At 37.3% G+C, this 20171-nt stretch overlaps 1 protein-coding gene across 1 annotated transcript in view; it reads right to left on the reverse strand.

Moving 5' to 3' along the window:
- EYS (eyes shut homolog) overlaps positions 1–20171 on the reverse strand; it is an 854603-nt gene that overhangs the window by 26074 nt on the left and 808358 nt on the right. Inside the window, exons 43-46 of the mRNA XM_042016808.1 lie at positions 15594–15776; positions 10243–10409; positions 9900–10044; positions 3443–3617 (exon numbers count right to left, since the gene is read on the reverse strand). Of these exons, the coding sequence (XP_041872742.1) occupies positions 3443–3617; positions 9900–10044; positions 10243–10409; positions 15594–15776 (670 nt within the window). The remainder of the gene's footprint in view (positions 1–3442; positions 3618–9899; positions 10045–10242; positions 10410–15593; positions 15777–20171) is intronic.

Below are 20171 nucleotides of genomic sequence, written 5' to 3' on the forward strand. Positions count from 1 at the left end.
TTCATTTATCTAATTAGTTAGACCAACTGAGATTAGGCAGATGTTTAGTGACATCTGAAACTTCTTAGGCTATCTTGTCGGACCGCCAACCACTTTTCCAGGAGGAACTGAAACATTTTTCAACATCATATAAGAATCTCAGATAGTGCAGGACATCTCAAATTCATATTGGCATGTATTGGCCCCATCAGGCTGCCCAGTCCACTGGAGATTTCTGGATATAGTTCTTGAATTTGTTTTGTAGTGGAACTGAGAGATGCTGAGGAAAGGAGGAGATCCCTAAATAAGAGTGGTTTTAAATTCACGCTGTGGAAAAACAGAGCATTAACAAAACACAGTCTATCTTCAGGCTAGGAGGTAAAAATGGAGCCTGAAGAAAATGAGATTGGAAGACAATCAACTGTGTCTAAACAAAGAGAATAATGGAATGCTGCAAAAGTGTCCTATTAAATAAGGCAAATTGGATAAAAATTTTAGATAGCAAATTCACCCCCAAAACAGAAACTTGTATTGTTTTAAACAAAAACAATTAAACAGGTAAATGTCTTTTCCCTTATAGAGTATGAAAGTATGTCCTCGTGTTACAGATTGATTTTGTCCTTGCACTGCAAATTTATTTTAATTGAATCTAGCCCAATAACGAGACTACAGCAGCTCCTTTTATGGGGCACCCCACACATATGGGGTATGATTTAATTTCTGAAATCTGAGTGGCTATTGCTCTTTGAAAGCTATAGAGTACTGAGAAATCCACATGAAGCTTGGAGATATGACAGAAAATTCAAGTCCCAAGCTCTTCTGAAGCAGCAGCTGATGGCCAAACGTCTACCCAGGAGTGTCTAAAGTGACACTATGTGCTTACATTTAGCAGACTGAATCCTCTCCATTTTGTCTGATGTTCTGTTCAAACAGCACACAAGACACACTTTTTTCTTACTTCACCAACAAGAAGTAGCCATAACACCTCACAGACAATCTTGTTATATGCAATTTTCTATTTTCTATGATTTTGTCCCATAAATAAAAGAGTAGGGGATATTATTGTCCCTTGAAAATGATATTCTTTATTTTATTATTCAAGTACTTCCCCTTTGTTTTGTTAAAACACAGCAGTTGTGCTCTGTTGCTGGCCAGAATGTAAAGATTAATGCAGCATATTTCTGTTTCTATTTAAATCAAAGCATTATCCCTATAGCAACTGAGTCTACAGCTTAACAGCACTGCACACTTTCTGGCAGGGTGGTGAAAGCAAGACATAAAAATAGCTCAAAACAGCAACCAAAACCTCTGGAGAGATCTCATTTCAGCAGAGAAAATATTTGAACACAAATCCAGTTCCCTCAAGGATTCTGCTCTTCAAAAGAACACACATGATTTGAAAATAGAAAGAAGTTCCCTCTGAGAAAATATATTGAGAAAGTATTGACAGCTACTGTACTTTGACAGAAATTATTTGTAAGCTACATCCGTGCCTCTTTGGCAATGCTTCACTTTTTCTGTGAGAGGAAAAAGTGACCGTTACTGGTCCATGCATGCACATATACACAGTGTGAAGACCTAGCTGTCCTGAAATATGGGGACAGGAATAGAATTCAGTAGTAGGTCACTATAAATCAAATGCAAACAAGCAAACAAACCCCAGAAAAACCAAATCACACCACCACCCTTCTCCCCCCCAGTGCCCCCAAATTTTAGAATAATCCCTAAACTAATCTGGAACACGAATTGTAATGATGAAAAAGAACATTGCCTATAATACCAAGCTCACAATGTTTTTCTGTCACCAGCTGCCATTCTAGCCTGCCACCTGCTTTCCAAATGTGTTCTCGATGCTGCTGGTGGTGGTTCACCTTACAGATATGAAGGTGACAGCTGAGTTTGTTGCTGAAGAAAGGATTTAGGTGGGTGGATGGGAGTGGGATGCTTCAGCCCACATTTATGAATTTTGTCTTGCAATTTTGGTTTTGTATCTCCTCTAATATGGCCATAAGGGGAAAGAGGGCCATTATCCTTTCTTGTTCCTCAGAAAGATCAAATGCCAAGGGTTTAACAGCTCTGGGAGGATCCTGCAAAGTGCAGGAGTTGGGACATACAGCAGTGCAACAATCAGAAAGCAATCCCAAATCATGTTTTTTTTTTAAAATGATTCCTTCATTACTGTATTTAAGAGAATATAAATACACTTATAGGGGAAATGGGGATCAATCTGTGTGCTAATCTTGGGGTCAATTTTCCAAATTTCAGTACAGCTTACTAGCTTTAGAAGCAGGTTTTTTTTTGTACCAGTTTTCTTACAGGTGAAGATTTGTGTCACTGGCAGCACAACCAATTACCATATAATTCTCTCTCCAATACAGAGTTAGCAGATTGTTTTTAGATTGACAGATATGCAAATGTTTTTCTTTGTAGCACACAGAACGACAGTTTTTTGTTGTTTTAAGAAGCATCATACACAAAGGCTTCACAGTGCAAAGCCTGTTTTCTCATTCTAATCTGTCTTGCTGTCTGCAATGTTTTCAGCCAGTATCTTAACAAGTTTTAAATCAGCACTTTTCTCTTTTTAAAAAATTATGCAAATATGTGGAAATAAGTGAATATATGTGAAAGCACATAAGGGGAAGTGAGTATAATTAATCTTGGCAGATACTTTTAAAATAAAAAATGCTCATCAGCAAAGGTTTTACATCTGTGTTACAAAGTGTTTGAAAACAAGATTTATTACAATGGAAGTGTTGACACTCAATAGCAACTTGGAACTGCAAATGTACTTCCTTCTTCTGTGCTTTACAGCCTGGGCACTCAGCTCCATCTACACTGAGAGACAAGGCATGAAAGACCAGAGACTCATCTTCTGGGGAACCTCTCATGGCTGCCCCCTCTTATGCCATGGATCAGCCAGGTGAGCAGCTTATAGATGCACTGACAAACTTCAAACAATGTTTGGACCTCCTACAGATTTAAACTGGCTCCGAACTTTGCGATGTTGGACAGTCAGTGGTTTACCCCACAAGGGTTTTTTTAATGGAAAGTAATAATTTCCAGGAAAAAAAAAGTTATCTATTTTTGCCCCATCAACCACATTTGGACATTAACACAGTCAAGCTCTCCTCTTCACTACTTCTTCTCTGCTATCCCAGCAGCTCACTTAGTTTTAAAAAAATGTCACACATCTAATTCTTCCTATGAATTTCCTAGTAAGTTTGGATGCCTGTGACTCCAGTGGAGCAGAACCAGCCCATGGAATTTCTTAAAAAAATTCCCCAGAAATGGTCCTAACATAACGTTAATATTTTAATATTTTAATGTGTTTGTCTAACTGAATGAACTTTTATCAGCTTTCTTTCCTTCTTATAGCCTCCTTCTGTTATGAACACACTAAAATAACCATAGTTATTAGTCTAGAGACAGTCTATGCTGTGTCTAAATATATATATACACTTACTAAACAGTAGACCCAGTTTCTATGCACTTCCCACCATTTCTGCATTTTATTAAACTGCATGGGGAATCTTCACATTGTCCAACACTGCGACCAGAATTGGGGTGTCCTTCTGGAGTTCCTGGTGATTTAAACCCTTGATTGAGGCTGGTGCGAACTTGAACATCAAAAATGCAACCTCAAAAGTAGAAAGAAAGAAAGAAATTAGCTTTAAAACAGATAGCAAAAGTCAAACCAAACCTAACAACAGAACAGTGTCAACCCTCAGTGAATGGGTTCCACCAGAATATCTTCAGTGAACGGGCAACCATACCATCTACAGGAGAAAAAGGTAGGCCAGCTGCTTTCTGTTCAGGCAAATGAGTGGATGATCAGAAGTCCTTCATTTAATGGTGGGTAAAACAAAAGAAATAATTTCTCAAGGAATAGACAGAATATAAAGTCAGTGACTAGGTGCAATTTTGTGTTTACACACTCATGCTCTTACAGGAATGCATCTACATCAGATAAAAGAAGTCACAAATCCCAAAAACACATAAAACACCAAAAAAAAAGAGAAAAAAAACAAACCAGGAAAAAAGAGAAGAATATACAGCAAGATCTGCTTAATATAAAATATAATACAATCCAGACAGCACCAAATAATAGAATGCAAGCAAGGAATGTGGACTTGAATTTCTGTAGGCTGAAAAGGACCCCTTCAGGTAATGACTCAAACTCTTCCCTTCTCAAGCCCCTGCTACATGCAGATCATGTCACACATGACATTTTAAGGTCGATGTAGGCTGCTCCTTCAGGCCCTTAATCTCAAAAAATAATTTAAAAATGTAACATATACTAGTAAAGTAAACACTTCTGGGGCTGTAATAGAATTGTTATCAAACTTTTATTACTTTCCGGAACAGTACAGCTGCATGCAGACTACCACTGGGAAATGGTCCAAAGATTATTCTAAGCCCCTAAACACATCAAAGAATTGTTTAGGAAACCAATAATTGTCACAGACCAAATGTTTGTCAGGGAATATTGTAATAATTTATTTGTAAAGATGGTTGAGTGCCAGTCCCTGGATCTATGCTCTGATTTTCTTTTAATTTCATAATACCTTGGTATCCTGAGCAAAATGAGGAGCTAAAGCTTCAGAGTGAAGAAGAGGTATTCCCTGCTTGCTACTTCCTAGCAGCTCCTGCTTAGCCTGTGAGCTTTCCATGGACTGCCCCTTTGCAGAGTCTTTGTCACAGGTGGTCAGCCTTATGGGTCCACCTGAAGTCATCAGTATTTCTGAATCATGTTTATGGATCCATGTGCTTATTTCTATACTGAAAAACTGAAAATGATGCCACAGAGTATATATTTTTGGATCAAATCCTAAGTGACTTTTCAAAATATGCCTCAGCACCCAAGTGATGTATAGTCACATTTAAAGGTAGCCTTAAGCAATTTTGAAATGTCATCCAGATTTATACATAAATATATATATAACTTCAAACTAAAAATCAGGTTTTAAACTACTTTAGTTATACTAGTACATAAATGTATTTGAAAATGCTCATACCTTTCTAAACCTGATTTATAGAATTTAGCTGAGACATAGTGAATTCCCACAGTGACTGAAATCACAAGAAGAGCTGGTATTCAGCAGTGCATGCCAGAGGCTCTCTGCTTAATATTACAAGCAGGGAAAGGATATGATATGGGGATTGTAAGTAATCATTACACTGATTTTAAAAACATCACTTAATATGAGTTTTTGCACGATTCACTGAAATCACATAAGGAAAAGGCTTGCATCTGAAAAACCCAATGAATGTACAATGAGATTTTTTTATAGCCACTTAATTTGTTTGGAACAAAATATAAGTAATATCTATAGCAAGATAACTATTTAACTACAGTTTCATGTAGTTGAAAGTAGCTTTCTTCAGCTATTTCTGTATTTCACACATTTTGTAGCTCTGTCTGTATTGACATATAACTTAATTCAGAAACTCATAATAAGCAATTTAAAAATAACCTACTTTGATGATTATTTGCAATCTTTGTGTTATTGCTTTTTTGCTTTTTACAGGGTTGTTTTTTTAGGCCACCTTATGCTTGGTAAATCCTAACTAATGTTTCATCTCTTTTTCAGTAGCAGATGAAGCATGTTCTGTTCTCCTGGATCTTACTGGAGTGCTAAGAAAAAGCAGCCCAGAGCTCTGCATAAACAATGGAAAGCACAGCGAGTCCCGAAGGACTTAAAGGTCATCATGGAAAATAAGCTGGCTTTTGTGTTGATGATTAGTTTAACTGTACCAACCACAGTTTAACTGTGCCATCTAGGTTAGAAACACTTTTTGAGCGCTGGTAAACAAACCATGTAACAGGTACAAGAGTGTTTTGGCCCAGCTTTCTAAGTTCAACTGAATCTTTTATTTAATGAATCACAGCAGCAATTTGAGCCTGTTGTGGCAAGCACTATAAAACCTTCTGCAGAAGGATCAGCTGATGAATGTGCCTTCTTTCTGACCTGAATTCAATTTGCTTCACCAGTTCTGGGCCCCTTTTAATGAGAGACTGCCAACTATTCTGAATAATGGAGAGGTTTTCTGACACAGCCAAGTTTGCAAGAGGAACTCAAAGTTCCCAATTTTGTGAGTTAAACTTGGCATGAGTCTGAACATCAGAGTTTTATGCAAGTAAACTGAAATCAGACACCAAGACTGTACACCCACAGATGGTATACTGCCTTTTTGTTTGCAATCTTTTGAATTGTGACTCCTTAGACCACACCTAGACCTTTCTATTATTGACCTCTTTTATCATCAATTTCTTTTATAGCTTTCACCCCAGTCTAGCAGAGCTCATAAACCACTAAAGAGCCACGAACAATGGATTACATAAACTTGATGGATTATCATATATTACTTCACTACTCTGCTTTACTTTTTCTTTATTTCTTCTGAGATATCCTTATCACACAAAGATTTTTTTCCATAATTTCTTGCTAGAATCCCTTACTCGCTTGTAAACACTTGGTGCTAATTTGACTAAAAAGTACACAAAGCAGGCATTTTCAAGATGTACTAAAAATGCAGCAAGAATACTGACAGAAATAGACACATTGATAAAATATTTTCTATCTGAATGCAGTACTGAATTTACAGATTTCTTAAATCCTACCTATCCTAAAATGCTTTGCTTTCTCCCCGTTTTTCTTTGCTGTTTGTGAGTAGTGGGCTGTTGGTCTAAAAGACAGCCCCCACAGTGACTCCTCAGGACTTCTCAAAGCTGTGACCCAAACACCCAGAGGGCCTGTGTGGATCATACAGCACTGACTAAAAGCTAATTCAGAACTCACTTTCCTTCTGTGACATCTGTGGTGCAGGAACACAAAGATAGCCTGTCTTTAACCCTGACAGGCTTGCAATGTATTCTAACTTATTATGAACTTAAACTTTGACTGAAAGGCTATATTTGTATCTTTTTGGAACTCAACTGTGTTCTGGGTTTACTCCGTGTTTAAAAAGTGACTGCAGTACCTGGAATTTTATTTATTTTGCAAAATCATTTATGTGAAGAGGTGGCTCTTTCAGCATGGAAGAGGTTCTTCAACATTTCAGATTTGTGGTAAGAGTTTCTTTAGCCTATTTACTCCTCCTTTTAATAGTATTTGTTGTCAAACATCAGATTACTTCTATAGCCATGCTTCATCCTGCTTATAAACAGGATCACAGGAACAATCAGTTGCTCCTCTTTCATTGCTCCTCACTTATTTCTAGATGAAAGCCCTGTCTCCATCAATTGCATCTATGGCTAGAGACTACATCCTGCCGTCATGATAGCACCAAACATGAAACCTCAGAACTCTCCCTCTTGTTTTGTCCCTGACACCAGATTTCTCTCTGCCTCTCTCAGAGATGGAAGGGTTGGAAATTCAGCTGTATCTTCCAGCTTTTTCCAAATAATTCTCTGTCTCATTTTGTGTAGGTGAGTCATAGTGCTGAGTTGTACATGAACATGAGTCAGTTGGTTTTATACTCCCATTTCAGATTGTCCATTAATGACCAGTCTGAGTCTCTTTGGCCACAAGACTTTCAGCTACCTACACCCCACATTTTACTTTTTAGATCATCTGCAGTGTGATCAGAAAACTCACAACATACCTTAATTACACTGTTACAGGAAATGAAAAAAAGCTAAACAGTTAAGTAAACCCTCTCATTTACAAAAGGTTCCTGTAACCCCCCAAGGAGCCTCAAATTCAGATGAAGCACAAAGGACCTCAAAGTCCACATGAACTTGGCTGCTTCATCTGACCTCTACCTTTACCAGTTTCTTCACCTTCTCATAGGCACTCAAAGAAATTTTGCAAATTGCTTACAGTACCATCAAACATCCTTCAGCCTTTCAAAAGGATCTCTAGATGCTGATTCACACGTCCTAAATTAAAAATTCCACAACTTTTGATTATTAAATGACAATTTATTAAATAAATTTATCTTCAGTTTACTCCTCCTCTATGGAAATTACTTGAAAAAATGCTAAAGGCATGCAGGTCAGGGAGGAAATGGTCTGAAACTGTAGTTGTACAGAGTAAAAATCGTAAATTATTGCACACTGACACTGGGGACATTTAGTCTGCAGCCGTATGGCTGGCCTCAATGTTTCTTCATCCAGTAGTGATTTCTTACAAAAGGAGAAGTACACTCTGGTATTAGAAGCAAAACGGTTTTAATAAATCATGTCTTTAAAAGCAGCCAACAGCAGGTTTCCAAAAGTCTGAGTGGTATAATCAACTATGTGCTAGATAAATTTATCTTGGCTGTCACTTCCAGGGTTTCTTTGAGTTCCCTACAGCTGTAGATTGGCTGAAGTAAAATAGTTCACAATTTTCCTCTCTGTCAGTGGTATTGCAGTTCCCACTCTGGAGAAAGTCTAGAGAGGTTTATTTCTGAACTTGAAGATCCTGAGAGCTGAAATTTGGGAGATTTCTGAGCTAGAAGAACAAATGAGATGCTGACTACTTAAGAAAACATCATAAGAAATTGGTCATAGGGAAGTGCAGATTCCTTGAAAGTCAGTGTGCTGACAGAGACAAGCTACTGCTGGGAACTGGAGCATGGAATGAATTAGCAAATGTAGTAGACTTAATACTGTAAATGATAGGGACAAAGAGAAAACTGTTTATGTGCTACATTTGCCAAAATTTTGCAGTAAATACAAAAAATAGTATGGTAACTAACAGTACACGGGCTTTCTGGTTTTTTAAAGATTATTCATACTGAATTTATAGAAATTTTGTCATTAGAATGTATTTGGAACATGAGGAACCTGGAAAATTCACGTTTGTGGTTAAAGTGAAGCACCAGAGATTCCTATTGGTCACCCCTAACATTAGCATGTTTATAACACTCAAAAGTTCTTCACATATTAAAGTATGAGTATTAAAATACTCACATAGACATTATGCTTTATGATATGCCAATTTGCAACCTGCTAAGAGGCTATGAAAGGTATAACTACACAATCCATACTTCCTGAAAAGACAGAGATGGATGAAATGTTAATTCATATGATATTCTGAGTGAAAAGTTGACTATAGGATATGAAATTGATTTTGAGGAAATTTCAGCGTAAGAAGAAAAAGTAATAGCTGGAAATTAAGTGGTTACATGATCTTAATGGAAATGCAGAGTTTTAGTGTACGAAAGTGAGTTTTATTGCTATGCTTGCCTTTCGTAATGTACCCTCACTTTCATAATTGAGAACTCAAACTCTGTTTTACTATTGCAAAATGTTTTCTTTTCAATCGAAAGGCTTTCCAGTGCTCAAAATGAATTGAAATTTTACCTTGCAAATATCAAGCACATTGTTTCTTTGGAAGCAAAGAACAAAAATAAATTGTTATGAACAAGTCCTTTGCTTCATTGCTGATCTGGTAGGAGCTGAAAACAGATTAACAAAGCTTCAAATATCACTTTTGAGGTAAGAATTATTATCTGCTAGATAAATATTTGCAAGAGGAATTAGCTAAGTCCTGTCTAGAGACCAAGATCATAATGCCAGGAAAAAAAAAAAGATTTCTTTCAGAAAGAAATTTTCAGCATGAAAGATATTACCCAAACTAGCACTGCCAGTCACATTGGGAGAAGAATCTAAACTACTACAGAGAAAGGAAGCCCTTTTGAAGTGATGCTGTAGAACAGGGACACATAAGAAGAGATTACATGGCAAACATTGCAATGGCAAACTTCCATTTTAGCAGAAACAGAAAGTATTAAAATTATTTAGCAAAGCCTCTTTTTGCATCGTGTTTCTTAGTTATCATAGTGAAATAATGAAAAAGCCACAGGAAATTCAGCCAAGGAGGTTCTAGTTTGTTTCCTGATAAGACAGAGATTGTTTTGGTTGCCTATGAAAGGAAGATCTACAATCTGATGCATGTATTAAAAGGAATTGAAAATGGTGTAATCTTTACCTTGAAAGCCATTCTTAAATCTGGGTCCCTTTGGTAGGAGTTCTGGAGTATACTCATGATAGCCTCCTAAATAAAACTGACTGAAGACATTGAGTCCAACCAGTCTCCCAGGAGAAGTGACAGTTTTATTCTTCTGATCATCCACCTTTCAATGAAACATTAATATTTGTTACAACAAAGGAATTTGCCTTTTTTTAGGAACTCCTAGTGAAAACAATCCTCCCAGCTTTACAGGGAAGCAGAAAAAAAAAATTAGATTTTCTATATAAAATGTGAAAAAACACAGAGAACACTTTCATCTAAAAGCTATCCTTCTATCCTTCTAAAGGAATTGCTTTTTTACCTTCAGCCAGCCTTTCTGGAGATTTCTGCCAAGATGGATGACATGAATATTGAGTGTCAGATCAAGTGGTTTGCTAATGATTGTTGCTGTGCCAGAACCTAGATTGTAGCTATATACCATTCTTCCATTACGGAGGCCTAACTCCAAGAAATCATCTCCATTCACACCTGAAAAGACAAAAAAAAGGATAACTACTTATTCCAGGATTTAGTGAACACCAATGTGTAAGATATACTCCAAATCCACTGAGAAGTTATGTTTAGCAAAATTTTAGCCAGGGAGGTTATTAGTTTCCTATATATTTCTAATATTAATGGTTTAACTTGTAAGATTATTTCCAGTATTCTTGTGGATTTAAAATAGAAACTGCAGAAATTTTAAACATTTATAGGCTTTTTGGAGCAAGACCTTTTTCATACTACAGTTAAGTTAGTGACATTGACAAAACCTGCCAACCCTGGTGGATTTAGCAGTCATTGCTGTTCCTTCCGCCTGGAACACGAATAAATTTTAAACTTTCTCTAAAATCTTAAAAAAAAAAAAAAAAAAAAAAAAAATTGAAATTTCAAGTTGCATGTGAGAATAGGCCCTGACTTAATCCTATTCCAGGATGCTTTCAGCTATCATTATAAGTACTTCAAGAGCCTCAAAACCAGAGGCCACCTGTTGCTCTGAGGCGAGGGGAGTAACAGGGACATGGGTGTGAAGAAGCTCTAGCAGCTTCTGTCAAGCTCCTTCAGCTGCCCTTGACTCAACAGCACCTGGAGACTTTATTGCACCTGCCCCCAATTAAGATGGCTCTAGGATGTTCATTGATGGAATTTCCTTGGTCAGCCAAGTGCTTTAATTCTTTAAGCCTTCTTTACTTTCAGGTTAGAACTAATTAATTTGCCAGTTTGCCGTAAATAATTTAATTTCTTTACATTTAGGCTTGCATGCTATAAGTGTTTGTGCTTTTAGTAACTATAGTGTAAAATCTCATTTGAAGGATTTTAAGTCTGACATAAAGCCCATGAGTGAGAGTTAAATTCCTGGACCTATTCCTGGTCATCCAAATAAACACATTTTTACACTGGCATCATTAAAGAGAATCCAGTCTCCTCATGCAGGCAAGAGAGGAACCACCATTGCTTAGACAAAACCTGATCAGCTTGTGTCTTTTTATCAACCCCAACCTTTCTTCGGCACACGCCTTTGGTACGGTAAAAGAACCAGGATACGAACAATGGTGAAAATGAAGAATGTTCTCACTCCTGCCTTAGGATGTCCTGAATTGAAATTCAAAGCCATCCATTTCTTTTCCAACTCTCCTGGGAATTCAAGCAATTCAGTGCTCAATTTCATGCCTGTACACTGTATTTAATTTGATATTTTCTTCTGTTTTCATAAGGCTGTCTTATTTTGTATTTGTTCCAGGGAAGGTCTCTTCCTATTTGTTCTTCCAATGTCACATGGTGGCCCTTATTTCAAATGTGTCTTGATGCCCCTGTTTCAAATTCATGGGAAATTTTTTTCATTTGCAAAAGTCAAACTAGGCTTTTCCCCAGGAAACAATGCTACTTATATTGTCCTCCCACTGAAGCTCTGTACACAGCTGCTTCACAGCCAAAACTGCCGTATTTCCCTTATCTCATATTCTGGAAGTGAACATGCTGTACACCGTGCTTTTTCTATACAGAAGTTTGTTTTTTCTATAGAGTTACTATTTTGGTGCAATGGGAATATAAGGAAAAAGAAAAGGAAATCCTTATTCCAAAGGATATGAATACACTGCCTCTGTAGAAAGTGTGCAGTTGCATCCAGCTGTATAGAACACAAACACTATTTATTTTTTATTACAATGATTTGTTCATGACTGAATGAAATTCCATTGCTTTTAGTTACACTGGCACATTACTGGTGAAGGACTTCCAAACTGAAAATAACAATTCTTTTTACTCAAGTTTCTATTTTCAGCAGTGTCTGCAATGTACTTCTGTGATCTGACCTGCAAAACTAGAGGAAGCACATGAAAGACAAACTGTTATTTAAAAGGGTTTCTGAACTTTTAAAATGCTTTTTCAGAATTAAAGTGTATTAAAGAAGTGCAACAGTGTCAGCACTCTACAGAACAGACTTGATTTGAAGCGAAAAAATTGAAGTGAAGATAAGCATAGAATCATAGACTGTTGAGGGGTTAGAAGTGACCCCAAACATAATCTAGTCCCAGCACCCACTGCCATTGGGGACGCCATTGATTAGATCAGGTTGCTCAAGGCCTTATCCAGCCTGGCCTTGAACTCCGTCAGGGTTGGGGCAGAATAAAATAATATTAATAGTCTGCATAAATGAGACAACTTTTAACTTTAACTGTTTATTGGGACAGAATTTCACAGTAACTCACAAGAGGTTAGCCATGAAATCGATGCCCATGGTTTGGGCAGAGACAACATTGGAGGGGAATCAGGTAGGGTGCTGCAAGAGAATGCTAACTAAAAGAAATGAGATGAAATGGAGAAAGGAGAAGATGCAAATTAAATATTAAAAATACTTCCTTACTGGAAGATCACTGGCTGTGAAAATCCTCATGCTCCTCCTGTTGAGAGCATTATTGTTCAATACTCAGTAAATTTTTAAAACACGAGCACTTTCTTGGTGAAATAAGTGATATTCTTTTGATAAGAAACTGCTTTCTGGTAGTTCAAATGTGGGGTGCTCAGTCTCCCCAACAATTTAAACTAATGAGAAAATAGCAAATTACCAACAGCATTTTAGCATCACCTCATTGCTCTGTGCTTGTTGAGTGTTGCCCTTGGCAGGAGCACTGCTGCCCACCCATCGTTGGACACGGGGCTGCAGAAATGCCCGACTGCCGTACTGCAGTGTTCACACACACACACAAATGATATGCAAAGTAATAAAAAGCCAGGTTTCTGCCTGACAACTGCATAATTAACCCAGAATGCTAGTATTCTCATTAATAAAAATGACACCAGTAAGACCTTTTTTTTAAACTCAGTTCAGCCAAATATGATTCCAAGGCCTACATTCCACAATGACTTTTGACAGTACAGGGTACACCCTGCAGGCAGGCCTCTGAGACCAATGTTAGTGCAATGTATCTTTTATATTTAAGCAAATTTTTTTGTGTTCTCTTTTGATTATTGTAACTGAAAAAGAATCAGATTATTTCATACCATTGGTGTTCTATTTTTCATGTTTGCATTTTCTCCATTCTGAATAAAGACAGTGAATTAATTGGTATAATTTTTGTTTGGTTATACTTCCTACAATTGGAAATGTTTCAAACAGGTACTTGAAATTCAGTTCCCAAGGTTGCAGAAACATGACTGAATGTGGTGGCTCGTTCATGTCATTGAAAAGAATGTTCTAGCAATTTCTTTGTGTTCGTATTACAACAGAGCTTCTTATAAAAATTTAATGATGCAGACACAGGCTTTTGAATGCTCTTTTCTGAATGATTAGATGGAAAGGTTTTAGGTAATTTCAACTCTGTGCTCTGTTTCTACTCAGCTACCCAAAAAAGAAAGACAATATTTCATCCATCCACAAAAATAAATAATTAGTGAGTGAAAAGAAAAGCTGCCTGGGAGTGAACTGTAACAGCAAGGGAAAGGAAAAGCTGCCTGCGAGTGAATGGTGTCTGTCACAGAAATAAAATGTGGCATGGGGAGTTATACCTGGACGTAGTTAAAATAATGTGAATGTAGTTCAGTTAGCAGGATCAACCAGGTCTGACCATGTCTTTTGCTGAAGTTTGGAAAAACTTAGCAAATTCTGATTTCCACACAGATAGAAGTAGAGTTTTAAATGCATTCAGAGTGGTTAATACCAATTTGTGTTAGGCTAATTTGGGTAAACAACCTGATAAATTAAGTACTAGGGTCTCATGGCACACTAAAGTGCAGCTGATTTGCTGAGCTGCACTAGCTAAATTTGACAGAATCTTTGCAAATGAAAAGCAGCAGACTTAATTATATCATAGATAAACTGCTGAGCTGTTCTAAGCTAACAAGTTTTAGTTTGCATTGCAATAGACTAACAGTCTGACTCCTGGAAGTCTGCCACAGGGAGAAAGGAGAAGTAGCCCCAGAGGGTATAGGAACTTAAGTAAAGAAATTTAATAGAAAGGAAGACCTAAGAAAATATCAAATGTATTAACATAGCAAATGAAGACATCCTGTAAACTACTGATGTGATATCCTGCAATTGTTTTGTTAGATATATATGTAATTGCATAATGCCTCCCCAAAATTGATTTCTAATTATGCATTTTGGGAGCTCAGTATCTTAAAACAGTAAATAATAATTTCTCCCCTCCTTCATCCTTCTGAAGCATTAATTTTCTGATACTGTTCAGCATAAGTGTAAGGTTCCTGTAGGTCAAGGGCCATTTCTGCAAAACTCATGTGATGTTTTAGATATGGTAAAGCGTCTACTATAGTAGTTGAGACTTCTATTAACATACCTAAATCACTCTCCTGCTCTGATGGGTTTAGACCTAAGACACATCACCCAACCTCCATCCTAGGCTTCAACAATGCCATAGGACAGCTCCAAACCCAAAAAGTTAGGTCATGATCCAATGGCAGAAACAATTAAGATAAAAATAAGTTACTTGCTTCTTTTGAAGTATCTATGATCTATGACTGCTTTATGTCTGTGTCATATTATATAAAATTTTTCTCAACTTTCATCAATATTATGGCTTCTGTTTGGAGTAATGCTGAGATGGACAGAACACAAGTAGTATTACTATTTTAGCCCATGCCATGCTGTGCCATGCAGCTTGCTGCAGAGGGGTGCTGTGAGGAGATACCTTCAGTATTGCTAAAATCTTAGTACAAATGCTGTAAGTAAAGCTACATAACCTGCTTCTCAGCTGTGTTAATCAGACCAAGTTGAATGCTTTGCTATACAGACTGTAGCTCAACTTACTCGTAGATAGCCTGGGTTAACTTGCACTGAGAGATCTCAGAGTTTAGGGTCTCCTGTTTTATGTAAATAACACAGAGCTCAATGATCAACAAAGAAATTTATGTTTACAACTGAAAAAAAGGAACCTTGACCTCCTGGTTTCCATTTACTGTGTTCAGAAATATACTACGTCACATTAACTGTTGACTTTAATTACTGGAAGCAATTATATTTCTCATTAATGAAAAGAAACATTTATACAACCTGATTGATTACTCTGTCTTTACAAAACAATACAGTTTTGAAGAAATTATTTTCCCACTAATGAAATTATATCCTAAAAATAATCAAGAGAAACCTGTTCATATTTTTATCCTACTTGTTTGATGAGTATTTGAAAGCTTGTAAGGATAAGTAATACAAATAAAGCTTACCTTGGCCCTTCTGTCCAGTGAAAAAAATCAGGTTATCTTGTAAAGCTGAGTGGTGGTTTGCCAACTGAAATTTCAAGCGAAATTCATAGTAGAAGGTGATATTTGGGATTGTAGAATAAGCTAGGAATGAGGTATAGCCAAAGACATCTGTGCCACTGAAACTTGGTTGAGTAATATTAATAGCTGGATAAAAAAATAATAAATTCAATGTTAGGGAAAAATGTTTAACACATGTATTTACAAGTTCTATTTCCTAGTTTGGTTTAGAACTTAAAAACTTATAAATGAAACTAATAATTTGATATGTTATAATATTTTATACACATGCAGATATAGTTTGGCTTTCCTCTGAGGATAAATATCTTTACTTTTCAGCTTTTGTAAATAAGCTTATTTTAAAAAATGAATTATTGGCAACTACTGCCATCTTCTGGATTCTAGGTAACATTGTTACAAATAAAAGTACACTGTAATATTTACTCAAGACTCAGACTGACAAAAGAAAATACAAAAAGAAATTTTCCTGTTAAAAGAAATGCCATCTCTGATAAGCATTTGAGTGAAAGTGAGTATAAGGATGTGCTGTTGAAGTTATGGAATAATAATTCTTCACAGGTAGAGGAAATAATAAAAAGAAGCATCATAAAAGGATGAATTTTCAGCACAGTGAATAGGACCTACATGAATTACAAATAAAATCAAGCCTATACATGTCTGTACAGAAAATAGAGAGCTGGTGCTAAGTACCACATGGCCCTGAGGGCTGGCACCCAGTAGCCAGGCTGCTGTAGTCAGTTCCTGGAGCTGATGCTCAGAGATCACACAATGCTCGTATTGACAATATGGTTTAGTAAAAAGAAGAGAAAGGGGACTGACAGCTTAATCCTGAAACTGGGTATGGGACTAGATTTAAAAGATTCGAGCAGTTGCCTCCAACCAACCTGTGTACCAAATGTAGCTGGATACAGCTTTATTAATGAAGGCAGGATGAGAGACGGGGGGAGGAAGGAATATGGAGCTGCACCATGCACAAACCACACTGGGAAATGCTGGTAAAGAATTATAATACTCCCCAAGTAGATCTATACTAGTCTAAGTACATCCAAGCACCTGAATGTTTACAGGGTGGGAGAAACAATAACACATAATTGTGAAAATGCTATCAACATCTCTAGACTGCGGAATCCATTTCTAAATTTGCAGCCTTGGAAACCTGCTGTACTGGCACTGAAGTGGCAGACACTGCCTTGGTACCTGCATCTGAGAAAAGGTGCAGGCACAGGCATGGCAAACCTTTTCTAGCACAGACTGGGAGTTTGCAGCAGTACAGAGTGTACTGTCCAGTTTATTAAGCTCTACTCCACACATGTGGCACATTATGCCTTGCTCTTGATCTTAAATGGGAGACAGGAAATTTCCATATGGAGCAGTGATTTTGTCCTTATTAGAAGGACACTGGCAATGAGTCCGACGGAACACAACCTCAAGTTTCAGACCTTTGTGATTCATGTGCTGCATTGGAGGCAAAATGCAACTTCCCCATATTTAAATCTGATGTTAGTTTTTATCCACCCATATTCCCTTAGATTACTTGAACATGACTGAAGAAGTTTCAAATTCTGTATTTTTGCTGACTCAGGAAACTATGACACACAGGCAGCTCCTTTACTGTGAAGTATTCTTCCTTTTTTTTCTTTCTTTTTCCCCCCTTTTGTTTGTTTCTTTACATTTATTTAATAAACCACAAAATATTTAGGAGACAAGAAAATTTTAAAATAAAGGAGTCCTTTGTGTTTATTGTCTTTTCCTGCTTCGGTTTATAGTGGGAAAAGCAAACTCTCTCATGTAGCTCCACAGAGCCAGGTAATTTGGTTTGCTGGCAGAGATCACTGAAGAGTCTATTCCTGACAAGTTATTCCCAACAGGGAATAACCCTTTATCCCCAGCATGAAATACGCCATTGTCTCAGCTGTTTCCTTGGAGCTTTCTGACTGGGGAGTTATTTTCTTGCCTTTCTACTCGCTCCTTCTAGCACTCCATATAAAGCTTCATTAAGATTGGCAAAGGGTCTCCAATGCAAGAAATGTATGGACCTGTTGGAATAAATCCAGAGGAGGCCACTAAGATGATCACAGGGCTGTAATACCTCTCCTATGAAGACATTGGAGAGTCTAAGAGAGTTGACATTGTTTGGCCTGGAGAAGAAAAGGCTCTGGGGAGACCTTGCAGCAGCCTTCCAGTATCTAAAGAGGGCTTACAAGAAAGCTGGAGAGGGACTTTTCACAAGGGCCTGTAGGAATAGGACAAGGGGGAATGGCCTTAAGGTGAAGGAGGGTAGTTTAGATTAGATATCAGGAAGGAATTTTTTACTGTGAAGGAGATGAGGCCCTTCAAGAGGTTGGCCAGAGAGGCTGTGGATTCCTCAGGCTGGAGGGACACTGTGGAAGGTGTCCCTGCCCATGGCAGGAGGTTGGAACAGAATGACCTTTAAGGTCCCTTCCCAGCCAAACCATTCCATAACTCTATGATTCTATGATCTGTGACATAGATGTCTACGTAGCAGCTGACCACCTAATGTTGCACTTTATGTCAGTAGAAAAATCAAGCACATTTAGGATATGATTTCACATAAAATACCTTCCTTATACAGGACAGGTGAACGGTATTCCAAAATGCTTACTTCACCCCACTGAGTAAAAAGGTAGCATTGGGTTGTAAGTCAAAGTATTTCAGACTTCTAAAGATAGGTGGGCTGAAGTCTACCTGCTCTGTATCCTGAAACCCCTTCTCATTCTGCATGATCTTTGTCTCTGGTCTTCACCCCTATAAAGCTAAATGGTTGTGAAATTCTGAAATCATTCTCAGTGAAATCAAGGAAACACTTTTTTTTCTGATTTTAAAGACTAACCCTAGGACACTTAGAAATGAAATAATTTGCAAAAATTTGCAAATATCTGGGCAAACAAAGACTTACATAATGGTAGCTTATCAGGAGGCTGGCAGTAAGCAGGGCACATTCCTCCAGAGGAGCAACTCAGACCCACAAACAGATTTAGGAAATTTCAAATTCTCTGGTTGGACTGTCCTTATTTATTGTTGACTTGCAAAAGCACTACCAGCATTTGTTAACCAGATGCCATATCCCAGCCCTGCTCCCCTCCATGCTGGTCCCTCCCTGTGCATGCACGGTGTTTGGATCCAAACTGAAATGGTGCATGAGCACCACATGGAGCTATACCTCTATCAGGCATGTGGTCCTGAAAGTGAATAATACTTTCTAAGGCAATAGGAGTCCCACAGGCACTTTTAATGGAAATCATTGCACATTATTTTGGTTTACTTCTTCACAGTTTTCTCCACTGCGCTGAAGAAGTTTCTCACACCTAGCAGAAGTCAGATGCAGTGTCTAATTAACCATCCTATCTTTAGCAGGTAGGCACATGCAGTAAATGTTTGCAAATAGTCCTTCCTATGCTGGTCTATGGAGAATAAAATGTATTTAGAAATGTTAATTAATACTGAGTAAAAAGCTTATATTTCTGGCTAACTCAATCTATCTAGCTTGACAGCTAACTGCCACTTATAGATTTTATACCACATTTTTAATCATGTTTCTTCTTGACAATAAGTATTACTTATTAAGAGATCTTTATCCAATCACATAAAAAAGTGAAAGTCATCAGTAAAAGTGCATCACTGTAAAACACTCAGTCTTTGAGATTCCTTTCATGTAATGACCTTCATTAGTTTGATTTTAATGCAGACTAGCTTGCCATACTCTTACATATTTTTAACTTAGAAATTGAAAAAAAAAAATAATACTCCTGTATGAAAAATACAGTGATTGGCAAAATTGTTGGTTTTTGCTTCACCTTTTCCTTTTATTCTCCATCTTTTCATTATAAAGTTATGGGGCCAAGACTGCAGAAAATTGTATAATCTTTTCCTTGAAACACAGTCCTTTTAAACTTTATTTGTAAAATGTTTGGGGCTGGTTGAAATAGAGGAGGGCACAGCTAACCTCACTGGGTTATTTTTCATTTCCTGTCTGGACATCATCCAAACTGATTCCTACTCTTGCTCTTGCAGTGCACAGTCTGAAGAGGTAAAGAACGGAGACGTGTCCCAATGTCTTTGATTATGAGCCTTGCTCACACACTTCAAATTAACACCGTGCTTAAAATACACACTGCTCTGACAGAGTACTGAAGTCTTTTATCAACTTTTTGTCCTTGATCTTGTCCTGTGTCCCTCTGCCAGTTCTATGCCATTCATCATTGTGCTTTTCTGCGTTCCCAGTATTGAAGAAGTAATAACGTGTGATATGTCCCACTGACTCACAAACAAATAACGGCAAGTTATCCCCTTATATAAATGTATCAATATGGTTGATTACTTACTTCCCTAATGTTGTACATCTTATCAGAGCTGAGCACAAAAAATGGGAGTTAAAAAAACCAGCTATAGTTTGAAAAATATCTTAACAAAGAGAATAAAGTGACAAAGAAAAAAGAGAATAATGGTTTAATTATCTTTGAATTTACTGTTATGAGTTAATATTAATGTTCCTTCAGCATT

Source organism: Corvus kubaryi, unplaced genomic scaffold (genome assembly GCF_017639235.1).
Source record: "Corvus kubaryi isolate FWS band 111438036 unplaced genomic scaffold, C.kubaryi_AGA036_p1.0 split3-73, whole genome shotgun sequence".
Taxonomy (NCBI): Eukaryota; Metazoa; Chordata; class Aves; order Passeriformes; family Corvidae; genus Corvus; species Corvus kubaryi.